General features: G+C 50.0%; 1 protein-coding gene across 2 annotated transcripts in view; it reads left to right on the forward strand.

Annotated features, from left to right (window-relative positions):
• Positions 1-19,658, forward strand: part of plxna1b (plexin A1b) — a 170,232-nt gene that overhangs the window by 16,796 nt on the left and 133,778 nt on the right. For both annotated transcript variants that reach the window (XM_030374090.1, XM_030374092.1), the window contains exon 2: positions 15,008-16,436. In XM_030374090.1, the coding sequence (XP_030229950.1) occupies positions 15,255-16,436 (1,182 nt within the window). In that variant the 5' untranslated portion in view covers positions 15,008-15,254. The remainder of the gene's footprint in view (positions 1-15,007; positions 16,437-19,658) is intronic.

Below are 19,658 nucleotides of genomic sequence, written 5' to 3' on the forward strand. Positions count from 1 at the left end.
AGCGCCATTAGGCAAACGTGTTAGTGAGTTCTCTGCCATAGAACATCAGAATCAGATTACATTTGTATTGTTGAGGTGTGTGTGGGGGGATGGGGGGACGGGGGGACGGACATTTTGTAACTTTCCAGCCCTCTGAGGAAGGCTAGCCTGGTGACACACGGTGGTGAAGGTGGTGGTTGCGAGTGGTTAGTACCCCCTCAGTGTGTCGCCCCGAAAACGCTTTTCCCTGAAGACCTTACCACCACCCATCGCCCCGGCCCCCTCCTCCCGCTGAAACCACCACCAGTACAACCACATAGCTGGAATAGTGCAGCCACCGCGAGCCACCTCCGCGAGAAGCCCGCTAATCAAATCCACATTACAACAGGCATGGGAGAGGGGGAGAGGGGGGGGGGGGGGAAGAGAGAGAGAGAGAGAGAGAGAGAGAGAGAGAGAGAGAGAGAGAGAGAGAGAGAGAGAGAGAGAGAGAGAGAGAGAGAGAGAGAGAGAGAGAGAGAGAGAGAGAGAGAGAGAGAGAGAGAGAGAGAGAGAGAGAGAGAGAGAGCGAGAGCAAAGTCCTAGCTCAGCACAGGAAACACACACGCACAGCTGGAGAACAGACGGTGAATAAAACGTAACTATACCCACATGCCTGCTTTTACACACACACACACACACACCGCATACATCCAGAAGCCATAGGCGGTAGTGGCAGCCCAATAACCCGCGATGACGTCCTGGTTGCCCCCTGGCCTTGGGGCAGGATCTGGGCCACTTAGCCTCACGCTTGCTGGACATAGCACCCCAAGCGCTACCTGTCCGGCATGGCGATACTTTGCCTGACGAGTGACTCACAAATGTGTTGTGAACGGGCCCCCCCCTCCCTGTGGGCGGGAGGGAGAAGTCGTACGTTAACCCAGATGGTAAATGTAAGCGCCATATATTTGGCCAGGTTCTACGCTAGCTTTTAAAGAGCTTTGTGAGTCGAAAGAGCTTTACGACTCGGTGACCGTTGTTTAAACAAATGATTGTAAGGATGATAATGGGAATGACATGGTATGCAAACACAGTGAAGTTAATCACCCGGTGTAGAAAGTTTGTGGTAGAATGTATCGACGCCCGCCGTGTACCTCGGGCAGTCCGATGGGGGAGGCAGCGCGTATGAATTATTTAACTCTGTTCTGTTCAACACCCTGAACCTTTTGCTTTAAATCCGCTACCCCTGCCTTCACCTCCTCAATGTCCTCAATTTCCTCTCCTCTCCCTAGCAATTGGGTGCTAGTCTCAGTCCAATACGAGGCTGGTCCCCACCAGTCATTCGCCGGCATCGTCTGTATCGCTCACTGCCATTCCTGGCAATTTTTCTCCCAACAAAACACCGGAATCTCTTAGAACCTCTTCACTGCATCCAGACAAAAGCCAGAAGGCACCTCTTTTTTTTTAATAGTCACAGCACATCTATCAGGCCTCTCCCCAATTCGCAACAATTAATGACCAGCTCCTTCCATCAAACCCTCCCCATAAAAGGGAAGTTAATCTGCATATGTGTTTGTGCTGTTTATTTGCTTTTTCAGAGGGGATTGGAGAAGCAATAATACTTTTCGGCTAGGAGGTCTCCAATGCAGTTCGTCTAAGAGTTTAATTTGCATTTTAGATGCTAATGTAGCCTTTTGGGTGAGCAGGAAGGGCTGTAGTGCGCCTTGGTTCTGTCTCATTGCTGTTATTCATTAGGCCCAGATAATTGCGGCGGCTGGTGCTTCGCACATTTACCGCCAGCAGTAATGGAACGGCACCATCCTGTCCACGGAAAGGTCAGGCCGCGCAGGGAATCGAGGGATGCCGCAAGACGCCAACCACCAGGAAAAATGTGTTTCTTTCTCGGGGAACGGAGCGTCTATTTTCCGAATGACTAGACGGTTCGGAGTGGGGTCTCAACCCAGTGGCAGTTGAATTCAGTTAACACCTTTTTAGAATTGGACCCTTTTAAATGGGAGCAATTTGAATGAGGAGGGGGGGGGATACGACAGTAGATCCTCTGATTCTTTCTGAGGACCGTCCCCCCACCATCCAAGTCGCAAAAGTATATCTGGTAACAAGGTTTTTTTTTTTTGTCACTGGAGGAAGTCTTAACCTTCTGCCCTCTTGATCAAATCACATGAGCTTTAACAAGCCGGGCCAGTGCATACAAGGCCTCCCCCGGCTCATCAAGGGAAGGGTCAGCACTCAGCTGACCCGCGGAAGGGATTGGGAGTGTATTGCGGCACCGCGATGCAGGCCAGCTTAGCAGGCCAATCCCATTATCAAGTAGTGCTTGTGAAATAATAGGTCACGGCTTTCTTGTAACCATGACTTATTAGGTATCTGGTTTTTAATGCTTCCGCTTCATACAACAGATTTTCTTTCAGCAAACTTGTTTGGCCGGGGGGAACGAAAGGCCTCTCGAAGTTATATGACACGGAAATGAAGCGCAAGTCTCACAAACGTCAATCTAAAAGATGCGCCCACACTTTTTAGAGAAATGTCAGATTTAACCACCGCTTTAAAACAAAGATTTAAACTTTGGGAGACTTTCACTCGCCTCTGCGGACAGATTTTTCCGTCTGTTTTTGTAATACTAGCGTAGAGGTGTCCAATTAAAATGCGCTACCCCCGGGAACTCGCAACACGAAGGATATTCCTGCTTTGTCATTTCGCAGCCTTGTTAGCAGCGGCATGTATTAAGTCCCACACAGGTGCAAAGTTTTAGCCCGTCTGAATCCATCTACATGGACGGTTAATGGCTGTCAAACATCCCCCCCGGCCGTATTTCCAGTCTGCTAGGAAAGTGACGCTGAGTGGTAAAAGCAGATGAGGAATATCGCTGGGATTACGAGCGGCATTGAACCCCGGAAGGCTCTGGACTCGTGGCAGGTCATTTGCCTGGCTAGCGTTTTTGTGATATATTTACAAACCTGGCCATGTTTGCCTGCTGAGAATGTGAAGGCCGGGGCCGGTGGGTGATGGAAAGAGGCTGGGCTGATTGTTTAGCAGCAGCCTGGAATAGCCAGGAGGAACAACTGCAGCAATGGGTTGTTGTATAGCTTTCCGTGAAGAGGTATAAAGTAGCGCCGTCTTGCTCCAGCCTTCTTTTGTTCTTAATACCTCTCTGCCGTTCAAGTGTTTTGTTTTTCTTCTGTATTGGGAGGATGATGTTGGAGCTCACAAATAATGTTGTCGGTGCGCTTGTCTGGCCGTTGTGTCTGTGCTGGTACACAGATTTTCCTACGCGGCTGCGGCTGACGCAAAGTTGGCAAACCCCAAGTTGTGGAATTTGATATGTGGGTCTTTCTTTTGAGTGGAATCAAGCGAGCAGCGGCCCCCTTAAAGGCCTGAGTTATGTCTGCCTCCGCCCCCCGACCATGCGTTGTCCACCAGAACGCTCCGTGGTGTTATGTTAAGTAAGAGCCCTTGATTTATCCAGTGGCCGACTACCCTCTTCTCTTTATGTCAGTCATCCTCTCTCTCTCTATCTCTCTCTGTCTCTCTCTCTCTCACCACTCCCCAGCATGCCTCCTGTCCTTATCACTCCTCCGTGAACCCGTATCGTCCTATACGACCAGACTCTTTGTTATTCTTTCACTCGGTGTGTGTGTGTGTTTGCCCTCTGCTGCCGCTCCCTCCCTCAATCCTTCGGTTTGTCTGCGGTTTGTGCTTATGTCAACTGAACGTAGACTCCTGATCCTTTGGGTGACAGATCCTTTTTTTACTCTGTTGTGTTCTTTCTTTTCCTTTTTCTTTTTTTACTCGCTTGTTGCAGGCGTTTTGTCTGGTATGGGAACACCCAATGTAAACCGAGAGTGACACAAAGAGAGAAACATACTCTCAGCTGTTTACTCTAGCTCTCGGGGTTATGATTCGCACGGCCCCGACACACCGAAGGGGCCGCCTGCCAGTAATGTGACCTAATGAACGCCAGCTCTCTGGATCGCCGCTTTGTCTTGCGCTCCAACCGCCTTCCTACCCCCCCCCCCCCCCCCCCCCCCCCGCTGCAGAGACACACAATAGGCTGCTGTTACTCATCCTACCGGCCCGACTGGTCGGCCCGGCTCTCGGCCCCTCCCATCGGGTCCGAGGGCCCACCTCCCTTGGCTGGAGCCGGGTAGAAAACACGTCCGTCTAGGAATGGAATGAACGTTTAATAGCTAGTGGATTAATAGTCTGCCGATGAGTCATTACGATGACCAAAATAAATCACGATTTCTAAGTGTATAATCATACTCGTAGAAGATTTCTGGGGCTGAGTAAAAGTTACAACACAGCCCCACCTGATGAACTTTGTGAATTGACTCTAAGGCAAAGCAGGCAAGTCCTGGATTCTCATGTGAATTGTTTTCTTTTATATTACAAAACGGAACAGAAAAAAGGTATTCTCTCTAGAGTAGAAGCTGCTCAAAGTGCACCTCGATGGCTGTGTGTGACAGATACCCAACTGCGCAGCCAGCACACGGTCAACTCTTAGCTCAACGTGTACTGACGCTGCCACCGGTAATCTCCCCCCGCTCCACGTCGCGTTCCGCCTCGTTGGTAACCTGAAAAGGTATCTCCAACTGCTGCTTTCACCTTACCTTAACCCTCGCTCTCTCTCCATTACTCTGCCTCCCTATTACTATATCCCCCCTCTCATCACTTCTATCTGCCGCCTGTCTCTGTGTCTCTCTCTCTCGCTCTCGCTCTTGCTCTCGCTCTCTCTCTCTCTCTCTCTCTCTCTCTCCCCCCATCCTTTTGTCTTCCTCATCCGCATGTCACTCGCTCACTTATGTTCCCTCTTTATGTCTCTCAACCCTGCTATAGAGGAGCAGCGAGGCGTGCGGGCCACACTTCACTGCAAATATCTGCTGACGAACTTGGGGAGTTCTCAAGGCCTATCTATTCTCTTGAGTGTCTTTCTCCCTATTTCTCTCTCCCTCTCTCCTCTGTATATCTTTCTTGCCTTCTCTCTCACGCACATGCACAGACACACGCACATCGCACACGCACAGACACGTTCACGCACACGCACAGACACGCTCACGCACACATACTCCATTTGGATAGTCACCAGCTTAAAACCTGGCCCCAGAGCGAGAAGTTTTGAGATAAAGCAAGCTTGTCTTTTGTTTCAGCTCCAGCTCACGCTGCCACTGAAGATAATTAACTTTGGCCTCGGTTGACTCAGCTGTAAGGGTGCTATTTAAGCAGGGACGACGTTCCTGCCCCACTGTGATTTCTAATGGGATGTAGTGTTGGTGGGTGTGTGTGTGTGGGTGGGTGTTGGTGTGTGTGTGTCCTCCAGTATTTTTATGGTGAGACTGCGTTTGTGTTTCTGGGCGGGATAAAGTTGAAGGGATGTAACTCGCACCTCAAATTGGAATTTATCATCCAATGGATTTATTTTTCTTGACACATGGACAAAGGAAGAGTAATCCCATTCTGCCACTTTTCTTGACCTTGAAGTACACAATAAAATGTCACCTTCCTCCCGAGATGTCAAAACGCCTGTCGACAAATAAACTATAGCCGGCCATATGTAATCAGAACTGCTAGGTGTGCTGATTAGTGTCTAAAATCAATCAATCGGAGTGGTGTGTGTGTGTGTGTGTGTGTGTGAGATGATCATGTGGGGGTAGGAGCTGGCTTATTGTTTCTCTGTCCTGTGAATCGTCAGGGCTGGGCTGAAGGCATACATTGGCTACAATGGCCGGTGACACAAGCCATATGGCGTTGTAACAGTATTTAGAGATCAGGCTAAAACCAGGCAAAGTATCTGCTGATTCGCTCGCGTGTGCCGTCCATCCGGACAGCGTACGTCCGGATGCAACATTATCTCTAATGGACAAAGATGGATGGCATGGCGTACAGAGTCCAGAGAACCAGACCACTGGCTTGTCCATCTGTGTGTGTGTGTGTGTGTGTGTGTGTGTGTAGAGCAGGTAGAGAGCTGGTCGTTTGTGCCTAATCAGGGCATGGGGCCAGGCCTATGAAGTACTTATGAAGGGAGGCAAAGGCGCCCGTCTCTGTGATCAATCTGCTCCAATCCGCTGGCCCACAAAGGGTGACGAACAGCAAAGCCCTGATGTGCGGTCCGGCAGTTAGCGTGGAAGACATTAGTTGGGTGGAGGTTTTAAGTGCTCAAAGCTCTTTGTAGTGCAAAAGGCTTTGGATAGGGAGGCCGCGGGGAGCCCCCTTGAGATTCTCTGCAGAATTCATATCTGTCCGTTCTCACACTTCCCACTGAAAGGAGAATAATAAGCTGTGACCAGGCTCTCCATTTGAACCCCCCGCTTTATTTTTTTCCACTCTCCATTTGACTTCTCCTTGTGGTTCCTGTCTCTCACCGACATGTCCTCTCTGTGCCCTGCCTTTGTGCCATTCCTCCCACTGATCCTGAGGCGATACCAGGTCCATTGAGCCCACCATCACCCCCCCCCCCGCCCCCCGCCATCATTAGCTTGCTCTTTAACCGCCGCGCAAACATCACAGACGCCTTTTGTGTTCAAACGGTGGTGATTCGATAAACACCCACACCCCTCCGCCCACACCACCACCACCAGTGCCAGTGTTGGCAAGGTGGCATTCCGTGCCTACGCCCACCTAGACATGTCACATGTATGATGAAAGGCTTATGTTGGCATCGAGGAAGACATTTTTTTTAAACCTGACAAGGGCCCTGGTGACTTCCGACATTGCAATGGTTTTTTTGTTGCTTGAATCGTTGCATCCTATCCCGCCCCTCTTTTGTCCCTGGCCCCCACCTCAATAGTCCTCATTATTATCTCCAGCTTCATCCTGGTCCCCTTGAGAAGGGGGATTTATAATGCCAGACGGATGCTTTTTCTCCCTTTTACAAGAGCCAACGCTGTCCAACCAATGCTTTATTCCTCTTCATCTTCTTCTTCTTCTTCTTCTTCTTGCTCTGCTAAGCAGTCTGTTGGCATGGTTGGCTGCCCAATCTGTTCTTGGTGTTGGGGGTCTTCATAAGACAGGGAGGGAAGAGAAGGGTAGGACATGAGGACCCTGGGAAGGAAGCGAGGAGCCTGAGAAGGAAGCGAGGAGGCAGGGAAGGAAGGGTAGTAGAAGGCTCTATAGTACTGTGTCTAGTATTGTACGGCAGTCGGCAGCATTCCTCCGCGGTGAACACAATGGGCGGAATATAATCAGACTTTATGATGGAATGTGCTGGCTTTGTTATGATAGAAGGAATACAGATGGGCGTAGTGAATAAAGCCTTACAACAAATCCACGACCTTTATGATTGTCTACAGTTTTATATATCGTACCCTCCCCTCCACACAGTATCCATTGTGAACGGTTTGTCGGCAATCCTGTATTGCTTTTACTCCCAGTCAAATCATCAATTTCGATATTGCCAGGATCTGTTCTCAACTAAATTCCTACGTTACGGCCACATATGCATGGCACCCTGTGCAAACTGCTGGAAACACCTCCAAATGTCGCTGAAAAACTCTGTTGCAGAGCCCCAGGAAGATCAGAGCTCCGCTGTTTGTTGTGACGGGCAGCACCTCTCTGGCGTTGGTTATTTGGGTTCTGCAGGCGTTGGCATGCAGTGACATGCTCGACTTGTGATTGCTGCCTTCAATGCATAGTTTAGTACCCACACACAGCTCTGCGCAAGGGGAATGCGTGATATGTGGTTCGATAATTGAGGTTACTCCATAAAGAATCTGACAATTTCACTGACTTACGCCAACACTTACTCAATCTCACAGCCGCCTGCCAGAGGTCCTATTTCAGTTTTAGTCACAAGGGAGCAGGTTTATGTTTGTATTTAATTTCTGATATAATAATCACTGTATTGTGCTATATGACGTGGTCGTGTGGAATCCAGGGGGAAGTGAATAGAGTGATGCCTCTGACACACAGACGCACACGCACGTGCGCACACGCACTGGGTCAATAGAAGCATGCTCATGCTAGCAATGACAACTCTACATTTCAACGTTGTGTTGACAACTGCATGTGGATGTCCTTGGTTGGATAGACAGCTAGCTGTGTGTGTGTGTGTGTGTGTGTGTGTGTGTGTGTGTGTGTGTGTGTGTGTGTGTGTGTGTGTGTGTGTGTGTGTGTGTGTGTGTGTGTGTGTGTGTGTGTGTGTGTGTGTCTGTGTATGTGCGAGAGACGCTCGGGTGTTCTGTGACCTACATATTAACTATCTATCCCACCTACACGCACACGCACACGCACGCACAGGATTTGTCAGGAAAAGGAAAGACTGTCCCGGCCGGCGTCGCGCTGTCAGGAGATTAAGACTAAACCACTAATCTGACGGCACCTGGCTCCGTGTCCGTTTTGAGTGTGTTTTCTTTTCATGCGTTTGTGAGTATGTTTGTGTGTGTGTGTGTGTGTGTGTGAGTGTGATTGTTTGCATATTTCTTTCGCTTCTTTGAAAACCCTGACAGGTTTTATGGGGCGTACAGCACAACAGAGCCTCCAAGAAACAGGATGCAACAGAAGACCCATTCTTTGTTTACCTGGAGAAGCTAAAGGCCATTGGGCATGATGTCTGAAACGTTTGGACCACCGCGTTGGTCTGTCGCGTCCCACGGATCTCCTTCAAAACCATTAGATTTAACACTGATGTCAAAAGAGGCCTGTTGGTGTGAGAAAGGAATAGGTGTGTGTGTGTGTGTGTGTGCGTGCGTGCGTGCGTCAAAGGCCTGTTCATGCAGAGGCCGAGGGGGAGGGATGGATGGAAGTGGTGTGTCTGCTGCTGTTCGGGTGGGTCGGTAATGACAGCAGGAGGAGCTCTGGCGTGGAGCCCTCCTGGGGAGTTCGATCCCGGTCCTCAAGGCCAATGTATTTACTCTTTTCTGTGTCAGATCATTAGGAGTTTACCCGGCGTCAGCACATTGTTTACTATCTTGCCCCTCAGTGCTCTGTTTAAGACTTAATTTGAAACACGCTCTTTAAAACATCTGATAGACTCGCTGATCAGATATTTTGGCAACAATCGATTCATTTTTCACCGACTCTGTGAAACACGAGGTCTGTTCTCCTCGCTCCTCCTCACAACAAACAAACTTTGTCCGCTCCGGTCTTGAACACCAACAACAATGCCGGTGCCACGGCTGTCGGCACTGACCCCGCCGCGACCCTCTCTGTCTGAATAGTTTATTTTTGCGAGTCTGCTGTTGGTCTCGTGCTCTCGTACAAACCTTACAAAGACAAACGCTGACTTGTGGAAAGAGGGGGAAGGAAAGCAATACAACACTGTCTTTGTAGCGGAGGGGGAGAGAAGATTGAGAGAGAAAAAAAAAAAAAAAAAAAGCCGGCACCTGTCACTTGTAGCATAGCTACACTCCCCCAGCTAGTGGTCTGATGGGGTGATGGATTCCGTGTATCAAGGCTTTGCCGAAAGGCATTGAAGTCCTGGCCAGTTCACATTCCGCCCACATTCCCAGTGTGAGCGGACTTTACGAGGGATCTGTCTCTGGGGCCTGATCTCGTGACTCCTGAGGGAGGGGTGTATGTATGGATGTGTGTGTACTGTGTGTGTGTGTCTGTGTGTGATTGGCAACAAGGCGGTGGGTGTCCGTTCTACTCACACACACTCCAGGTCTGACCCCGCCCTCCTCCGTCTTGGCCCAGATTGAAGGAATGCCGTCAGTGGGCCCCAGACAACTGTGTCCTGAACTTGCACACAAAAACCCTCTTGTGTGTGCGTAGTTGAATACTTGCGTGTCAGCGATGAGCGTTGTATCGCCCCCCTTGTGTGCATATTGTCGTCTTTCCTTGTAAAAACGAAAAAAGGATTTGTGGTCGGGGTTTTTGTAAGTGTGCATGTGGCTTCACATGACGGCATGGGAAGAGACATTTGTTTGTAACCACAGGTTACCAGCTGTCTCGGACACACACACACTCATGCACATACACACACAGGCTTGTCTTGTAATCTGCGTGGCACACTGGGAGCAGTTGTCCCTATGCTCACTGTCTTCTTATCTTTGGCTGTGCAGTTTCTTATTTTTTTTTACGTGTTCCAGCTACAGTCTCCGAAAAAAAACAGAAGACCTGGAAATAAGTTAATCATCGTATGTCATACTCGTAGAGATTTAGGCAGGGGACGTGTCGTTATTTCCGATGATTGTTTCATGATTATGCATTTAATCTCCTCATGGCTCATGAAACCCACTCAAAAAGCCATTTTGGAATGAAATCTTAAACCCATTATCCCATGAAACAGACGAGCGGCCTGGAAACCCCGGCTTGTAAACAAAAATACTTCCTCCGCGCCAACCCTACTTTAGGAGGGGGAGAGAAAAATTGAAGTTCCTGTAGAGTGCGTTTGTAAGCCAGCTTATTGATACATTCCCTCACTTATTACAAATGTTTTTGCTTAGTCCTTACACACACTCTCACTCACTCACTCACTCACTGTTTTATTTTAGTCTTGCACTGCAAAGTTTTTTTTGGCATGGTACCTGGAGCTTGTACATCATATCGGGGGCGACGGACCATTTTCGTTCAATCTTCCGCTAAACTGATTTACATTGTTATAAAAGTGGTGGAATTGGAGAAGGGAAGAGGGGTTGGTGGTGGCGGTGGGGGACGCTCGTAAGGGACCTTTTATAGGCCCCGAGAATCTGCATGTCAGCCTTCTCCGCGAGTCAACGCAGGAAGGAAATGATACAGTACATCAACAATAGGATACAGCAGAGCACGTTAATGGTGCAGGAGCTGCACTCCCATTATAGCCAGCTGTCTGACGGTTTCACTTGGCTTTGCGGACGGGCCGAACAGAAGCATAAGCTGTGTTTATTTCATTCTTCTTTTTTTTTTTTTTAATAAGCTGTCCAAAGTCGCTATGGATCAAAGCGTCTGCTAAATGAATCAATGTTATGTAAATGTAATTTGCTACAAGGCTACCACTTGTTAATACGGGAATGATTCTCCTTTCGAGGCAATGCAATCAATCGCTTTGCGCAATGTCGTCCTCTGTGTTGACAGGAGCTATGGAGACGGAGCTGTTGAACACGGCTAGCTCACTGGCCGAGCAAAACGTTATTCCTTTCAAGCATCGCAATTCTGTACATTTGAAAAAAAAATTGTGATTTTGTCATTTTGGTTTTAACGTTTGGTTTTAACATTGGGGTTCTGGTCCTCCACGTCCATCCGCGTCCGCTGCTGTTTTTTGTTAATGGACGTGGCCAATCAGAGCTGAACGTAGTTGATGGTGATGTACTATTGGCGAACACATCATGGTGCCCTCTGTAGGACGTTAACATCACATTGACGTTTCTAGCTTAAATGTATTTCTCATTGTTCGACCTGACAATGCGATGACTGTGGAAGCAAAAAGAATCCCGATACTCGCATGAATCAATATTTAGTTCCCCCCCCCCCGTCCCTAAACCACTGGCCGCGGCAGACAGTAGACCAACTAGGCAGGGCTCAGCCTGTAATCCACCAGTCTGTCTATGCCTACCTGTAAGTGTGTGTTTGTTTTGTGGGTGGATGAGCTTGGCGGGGCTAGGTGGTGTGTAATAAGTGTAGTTTAACTTGGTGTGTTTATGTCTGTTTGTGTCTATGTCTGTGTGTATGTATTCTGTGTGTGTGTGCGTGTGTGTTTTGATTTGTGTAGTCTACCCCATGGGATCACACCCTTCCGTCTGTCGGTCCACGCAGCCTCCTGCTCGACTATTCGGCAGTGTCTGCTGGGAGGGGGGGAGGGCGGGTGTGTTAGTGTGTTTGTGTGGGTGGGGAGGATGGGGGCGTAATCCATTCTGCCCATATGCAGATCGTGGTGGAGGTGGTAGTTGTGATGGTGGAGATTAGACGTCCCCCAGTGTAAATGGGGGGGTGGGGGTTGGTGTGATGGGGATTAGGGTTTTGGCGCATCGCTTCTACCCTTACCCCCCCCCCCCCCCCCCTCTCCTCTCTAATGCACACACATACACGTGCGTACACACACATACACCCCTAACTAACACTTAGCTCTCGGCCACGTCCATCTCGGCACACGACCCCCCCGGTGTAAAGCCCCCTACCACGGCAGACTGTGTGTGCACGGAGATGGGAGAGGGAGGGGCGTTTGATTTGGGATGCGTCGGATGCGTTGGCTTTGATCTCCGTAATATGTGGAATGCTTCCACATATTCATGTTTAGTGTTTTTCTCGTCCATCCGTGCAGCTGTGTGGGCGGATGGGTTCTTTGGGCTGGGTGCTTTTGGTGAGATGAGGGTGGGGGTGCAATTTCTTTGTGAACTGTGTGTTTTTTTTTTGTGCCGCGATGTGCAGCGCAGAAGCGAGAGAATTGGTGTGCGCAATGTGGCCATTCCTCTTCTTTTCCGTTGCTTTCCCTTCATTCCTCTCTCGCTCGTCTCCTCTCGCTCTCTTTTCCCTCTCATCTCCTTGCTCCTCGTCTTCCTCTCCTCCAGCAGAAAACACTATAATTGATATGCCAGCAGCAATAAATCAGCAGGCAGCCCCGGCCGGCACGGGCTCACTATCTGAACGGACAGGTTTAGCTACTTTGGAAGAGTGGGGTAGTGTGAGGGGGGGGTGTACAATTGGGCAGGCCATAACACACACACACACACACACACACACACACACACACACACACACACACACACACACACACACACACACACACACACACACACACACACACACACACACACACACTATTTTCTCTCATTTTCCCCCCTTTCCTCTGCACCAGCGTGTCGCGGGGGCATAACCCCCTCCCCCATCGCGTCCATCTTGTAAACAAACTAAATAAAAAACACAGCTGAAGAGAGCAATTTCAGACCCCAGCCCGCACCACACACACCCTCCTACATGTCCCCCCTCTTGTCACACTAAGTCATCATCCCTGTGTTATGTCTGGAGCCCTCTCCCAGCACCAACCCCCCCCCCCCCCCCCTCCCAAACTCTCTACCTTGTCCCCCTGCTGGGTATCTGACCCCCCCCAAGGCAGTGTTCCAGCACCCTCTCACTCCATGGATTGTGGCTCCTGATAGGAAATCCAATCAACTCTGGCCCTTCATAACCCATCCTCGCGCGTTGAACCCTACTCCCTCTTCCTCCATCTCCGACGGAGTGACAGCCTCTGCCTCTCATGACAGATTCCCCCCCCCCCCCCCCCCCCCCACAAGATCCCACTTGCTGGAGGACCGGGAGGTGGATAGAGGGAATTGAGGGTGGAGGCCTGGGAAGAGAGGATGAAAGCCAGACAGGAATGTCGGCATGGTAGGAGAGGAAATGCTGAGTGAATGACAATATCCTTACCTGGCTGTCATTTCCCCGCCACTCCTGTCTGCCGACCGAGAAACTCTTCCTGCCATATTATATTCCCCCCCTTTTCCGGTATTTTTCTAAACCAATGTATTTCTGCCACAGAAATTGGATGCGGACGCTAGGTTGCAGCGTGCTAGGTTGCAGCGTGCTAGGTTGCAGCGCGCTAGGTTGCAGCGCGCTAGGTTGCAGTGTGCTAGGTTGCAGCGGGCTAGGTTGCAGCGCGCTAGGTTGCAGCGCGCTAGGTTGCAGCGCGCTAGGTTGTAGAGTGGTGTTTATGAGACTGAGCTGATAACAAGCACAGTGGAGACTTCCCCCCAAGATACAATTTGTTGTGGGCTCCGTTCACACGCTGTTGCACACTGTCAAGCTGCCACCGATCCAAAATGAAGAAGAATTACTGTTAGGCCCCTCTTTATTTTTTCATACTTCCCTTTACATGTGGCAAACTGTCTCCCCCCCCATTGCCTCCTTTTCTGCTGGCAGCTCTTAGGGGAATATTTGACAACGAAGAAGACTAAGAACGGACAGGGAAAAAAAGAAAAGGCCCCACACCTCCTCACTTTCACCCCTCCCATTTTGATTAATATATATATATATATATATATATATATATATATATATATATATATATATATATGTGTGTGTGTTTTATATACATGATGTATGGAGTACACACACACAAGCCTGATTTTGACGATGTCTTGATATTCAAGGTGAAATCTAATCTCATCGGTCCTGGGAGAGTTGGGTTGCTTTTTATTTTTTGCATATTCAGCATTTAGAGGAGAACTAATGTCCCCGCAATGCAGGAACATGATTGGCCTGTCAAGAAGTGCCCGGCCACACATTCCAGCTCCTCTCCTAGCCTTCTCCCGCTCATGACAAGCTTGCAGCCCTTTTCATTACCTCTGTTCTGCCACTCAATCACCCAAATTATTTCCTTTACATCTGAGCATCGGAATGGGATCCCTTTTTTGCAGTATTTCTTGTGGCTTGGGTGTGGGTGTGTGTTTGTGGCTGTGCTTTATTCTGTTTGAAAACGGCCTGTTGTTCCTGCCAATAAGACACTGATACACCGGCATTAAGCATAGTATTGTGGTGAGGTGCTGAGCGACCGAAAGAACAACGATGGATCAAATTTGACTGAGACAAAGGGCTAAAAAGTGTACTCGATAGTTATTTATCCTGAGCCCTTTGTCCTCTCTCCAGTGGTTTACCATATCATGATGCATGGCAGGGGCTTCTAAACACTCTCTGGAAGTGTAGCTCTCTGCCGGCGTGCGTGCTGCCCGGGATCATTAGGATAAGAGGATGCTGGCCAGCGTGTACACACCCTGGTAACAGAGACAGGGAATAGGCTCCAAGGCAGCACCCCCAATAAATTGCAGGCTGTCAATATTACACAGCCTTTTGGCGCCTTCCCAAGCCCTGGCCTTTCCCAAAGCCTCTCCGGTCAGGCAGGGAGTTATTAAAGAGTTCATCGCCGGGGGTCTATAACTCATCTCGCCACAGTGTTTGCATTATACGCACAGAGCTTTTCATAATCAGCCGCTACCTCATGGGCTGTCTCGACTCATTAAATGCCGACACACATTTGCCCTTCAGACTTAACGCGGGATAATTTATTTATCACACTGGTTCAATGTCAATCCTATATTTGGATATGAATCTTTTAGGTCTGTCAATCAATAGAATTACGTTCCCTCTGTAGCTCAACGTGTCTTTCTTTTTTTTTTTTTCTCCCTTGCAGGACTCCCAAGACCTCCCCCCTGGTTGCTCTGCTGATATTGATATAGATGACTCAACGTTCAGAAGAGGACAGCCAACCTAAAGGAGCTCGGTCTCCCCTTCTAGCTCCTCTCCCCATCTCGGCCTGCCCCGCCGCATTCCTGGCTGAATACAGAGGCAACGCCTGACCAGGGATTGGTGCCTTTTTCTCCTCCTCCTCCTCCTCCTCCTCTTCCCCTGTCTCCTGCAGCCTCGCCCCTATCCCGGACATGTGTCCCTCAGCTGGATCAGCGGCCAGCCCTGGCCCGGGGCCCGTGCTGTGCCTCGCGGGGCTCCTGTTCCTCGCGGTGCCCTCCCTCTGCGGTGGCCAACCACCGCCCTTCAGACGCTTCTCGCCCCAGGAGTCGGGACTCACCCACCTGGCCATCCACAACAAGACCGGGGAGGTGTACGTGGGAGCCATCAACTGGATCTTCAAGCTCTCCAGCAACCTGACCAAGCTGCGCAACCACATGACGGGCTCGGTGGTGGACAACGAGAAGTGCTACCCGCCGCCCAGCGTCCAGTCGTGCCCCCACGAGCTCTCCCAGACGCCCAACGTCAACAAGTTGCTGCTCATCGACTACGCCCAGAACCGCCTCATCGCCTGCGGCAGCACCTCGCAGGGCATCTGCCAGTTCCTGCGTCTGGACGACCTGTTCAAGCTGGGCGAGCCGCACCACCGCAAGGAGCACTACCTGTCCAGCGTGGCCGAGTCGGGCACCATGTCCGGGGTGATCATCAGCTCACCGCACAACCCAACCAGCAAGCTCTTCATCGGCACGCCCATCGACGGCAAGTCTGAATACTTCCCCACGCTGTCCAGCCGCAAGCTGATGGAGAACGAGGAGAACGCCGACATGTTCAGCTTCGTGTACCAGGACGAGTTTGTGTCGTCGCAGCTCAAGATCCCGTCGGACACGCTGTCCAAGTTCCCCGCCTTCGACATCTACTACGTGTACAGCTTCAGCAGTGAGCATTTCGTCTACTACCTGACCATGCAGCTGGACACCCAGCTGACGTCGCCGGACGCCAGCGGCGAGCAGTTCTTCACCTCCAAAATCGTGCGGCTGTGCGTGGACGACCCCAAGTTCTACTCCTACGTCGAGTTCCCCATCGGCTGCACCAAGGACGGCGTGGAGTACCGGCTGGTGCAGGACGCCTACCTGGCCCGGCCCGGCCGGCTGCTGGCCAACAGCCTGGGCATCTCGGAGGACGAGGACATCCTGTTCACCGTCTTCTCCCAGGGCCAGAAGAACCGGGCCAAACCGCCCAAGGAGTCGGCGCTTTGCCTGTTCACACTGCGGAGGATCAAGGAGAAGATCAAGGAGCGCATCCAGTCCTGCTACAAGGGGGAAGGACGGCTCTCGCTGCCCTGGCTGCTCAACAAGGAGCTGGCCTGCATCAACTCGGTAAGTCCACTGCGTCTCTGAGGACTGTATTAGACGAGAATCTCTAATAGGCCACCTCCATCCCTCCTCGGCTCAAAGTTGCTTATTAGCCCTTATATCAGGCAATTAATTTATATGAAATGAAAAGCTCACACTTTTTTGTGTGACGTGTCATCTGGAATATCAATTTCACTTTGATACATATTTCATTAGGTTTTAAAACGAGAGCGCCCATCCATTTTGCTGTCAAGCAATGTGCCAAATGGGCAGTCCAAATGTGTTTTTCAGCAGTGCTAGGGAAAGCTTGTTGTCCCACGAGTTGCTTGTCATTGAAATGGTGCTCCAGGCATCCTTCCTCACTCTCCACTCTCTTTATACATTACTGGCGGCATGCTGGTTTGACCCCTGACCTTTCCCCACAATACCATTCATTCCCAGTGGCCCTTCATACAGGCTACTGGTTATTAGCGAGAGGAAGTGTGAGAAATTGTGGGGATTTCCTCTCTGTATCCCATTCTCTCTCTCCTGCCCTCGCATTTTCTTTCCCCCTTTCACTAATTTTCCCTCTCTCCCTTTCCACTCTCTTCCATTTTCTTCCTTTCTGTCTTTCATTCTCCTTGTCTCTCATTGTCTCTTCCATTCTCTCTCCCTCTCTTTCTTTCTCTCTTGCTCTCTCTCTCTCTCGCTCTCCCCCCCCCCCCCCCCCCCCCCCCCCCCCTCCTATTTATCCTTCTCTCTAGAAGCTTGGGTTTGCTTTGATTTAGTCAGACTGGGGACATCATTAGACCAGTCTGCTGGATTTGTGGAATGTCACCACACACACACACACACACACACACACACACACACACACACACACACACACACACACACACACACACACACACACACACACACACACACACTGAGTGTCAATTCATTGAGTGTGCTACACTGCACTGGTATGTGCAGAAGGAGATCCTAGGGGACAGGGGAAGCTTGGCCTGACTGATGGACTGGGCATGGCCCTGCATGTGTTACAGAGCACAACTCACACACACAGGAGGGACACCGATGGAAGACTCTGATCATTTTGTAGAACTCATGGATTCCCCATTGGGGAATGTTACCACCTCATAGGTATAACTATTACTACTACTGCACCTAATACAATAGAAGCATTTGCGAGTATTGCAATTCTTTGTTGCAAGTATCACTGTTTTAACTGCTATAACAGTAAAATCATAATGTATTTACAGTTATCATAATACTATGCATATTATAATAATAATCATATTACCTAGAATTTGAACAACCTTTTGACTTGGCTAAGCAACATTTCAAATTTCTAAATGCTCAGAATCCTCTCAGCTACTCGATTCGATCCATCGCCGTTTTCTCGTGTTTCCCTCTCTTTTCTCCTGCTTTTCTCTCTCCCCCATTACTCACCAAGCCTCATCTTCTCAAGTCCACTCATCCCTTTCTCCACTTCATCTCCACCTCACCGGGACTTCATTAAAACGGCCATTTAAAGCTCTTTTAAATGTCAGATGCAGGCAATTTAACTGGCAGGTGTCTTCTCGCTCACTCATGACACACACACACACACACACACACACACACACACACAGACACAGACACAGACACAGACACACACACACACACAGACACACACACAGACACACACACACACACACACAGACACACACAGACACACACAGACATACAGACACACACACACACACACTCACGCAGCCTTTCACCTTGCACTTCAACTTGCTCTTTATGGGTCTTCATTAGTCTGAGTGCGCAGGTGTGAAGGGCAAAAAAAGAGCGAGGGTTATAGATGAGCCAGTGTTCTCTCCTACCCCCCCTTCCCCCCTTCGTGTCAGTAATGTATTGTCAATTTCCGTCTATAACTGCATTCCTTTTTTCAAACCCTTTTCATTCTCCCTTTTGTGCCTTTTCCTTTTCCTTTTCATCACTCTTATTGTCGTACTTTGAGAAAGGGGAGCTTTGGCGAAGATTTAGCTGAAACATGTTCCAACCTGCACACACACAAAGACTTCAGGACGAAACTGCTAGGCACGACATAATGAACGTTTTGAGAAGTAAGGTCATTTAGTGGCCGACCATGTGACCCGGGGGAGCTGGCCCTAGGTTAATGATGTCAGCCATGGTGACCTGGAGACGCTGGCCTGGCGTCAGCGGGCAGCGTCGTGACCCCAACTCCCGGTTCAGTCCTGACGGAGACCTCCGATCTGACCTCAGATCAGCTTCTGGTAACCGCCGGTCGCCGGCTGGGAACAGACGTTTTACGGTGCTCACAAAGACCCCGCTAACGACCACAGTTCCACTTAGACGGTTGTTTTTTCCTTTTTAGTGTGCACTGCAGACGTAGTGATGTTAAATCCACACTGCACGGTGTAATTATGCACTAAAATCTAAGATTAGACGGTAAAAGGAGCCTCATTTGGTTCACGGTGCTTCAATGGCGACGGTAAATGTTGTGAGATATCGACGCGTGGAGGACCTGTATACGTGCTTGTTGGGGTAAACACCACCAGCAGTTAACAGGGCAGGGACGTGAAGACGATGGCGCTGTGTTTGAAGGGGCACTGTGGGAAAGACTTTAGTGACCTGTGTGAGGGTGTGAGTGTAACTTTAGGCTGACCCTGGTTCAAAGAGGTGGAGCTGGAGATAGCAGGGTGAGGGTTAAGGGTTGGGTGAGGGGGGGTGACGGGGGGGGGGGGGATGGACAGCTGCTAGACAAGCAAGCGACTACGTGATGGATGGCCGAGCAGCCCGTGGCCTCTCGGTGTGCGTTTGATTTCTTGAGTTATTCCGTCCTTAGGGAGCTTCACTAGGGTTGTTCTATGTGCGCAGCGGGAGGCTGGCAGTCCTGTTGTAAATGAAATTGTTCTTTAGATGCATAACAGGGCCAATGCAGACTGGTAATAAAATGTGATACGGGGAGCTGAATCTCATGGCTCATCGACAATGGCTTTATTTGGCTGGCTGTTTGTTTTTAATAATGTGTGTGTGTGTGTGTGTGTGTCGGCCGTGTAGTGCATGTTTCAGTGTCCCTGAGCGTAATTACCACACCCCTGACCTTCTCCACCATTTGAGCGCTGATCAATAAAAGGTATTTCCAGGGCGAGAGAAGGTGTGGGGAGAGATGGAGAGAGAGATGCGTAGAGAGGGAGGGAGAGGGAGAGAATGAGGGACAGCAGTTTAATGAGGGGGGAGGGGCCAGTGGCACAG

This window comes from Gadus morhua, chromosome 13 (genome assembly GCF_902167405.1).
Source record: "Gadus morhua chromosome 13, gadMor3.0, whole genome shotgun sequence".
NCBI lineage: Eukaryota > Metazoa > Chordata > Actinopteri > Gadiformes > Gadidae > Gadus > Gadus morhua.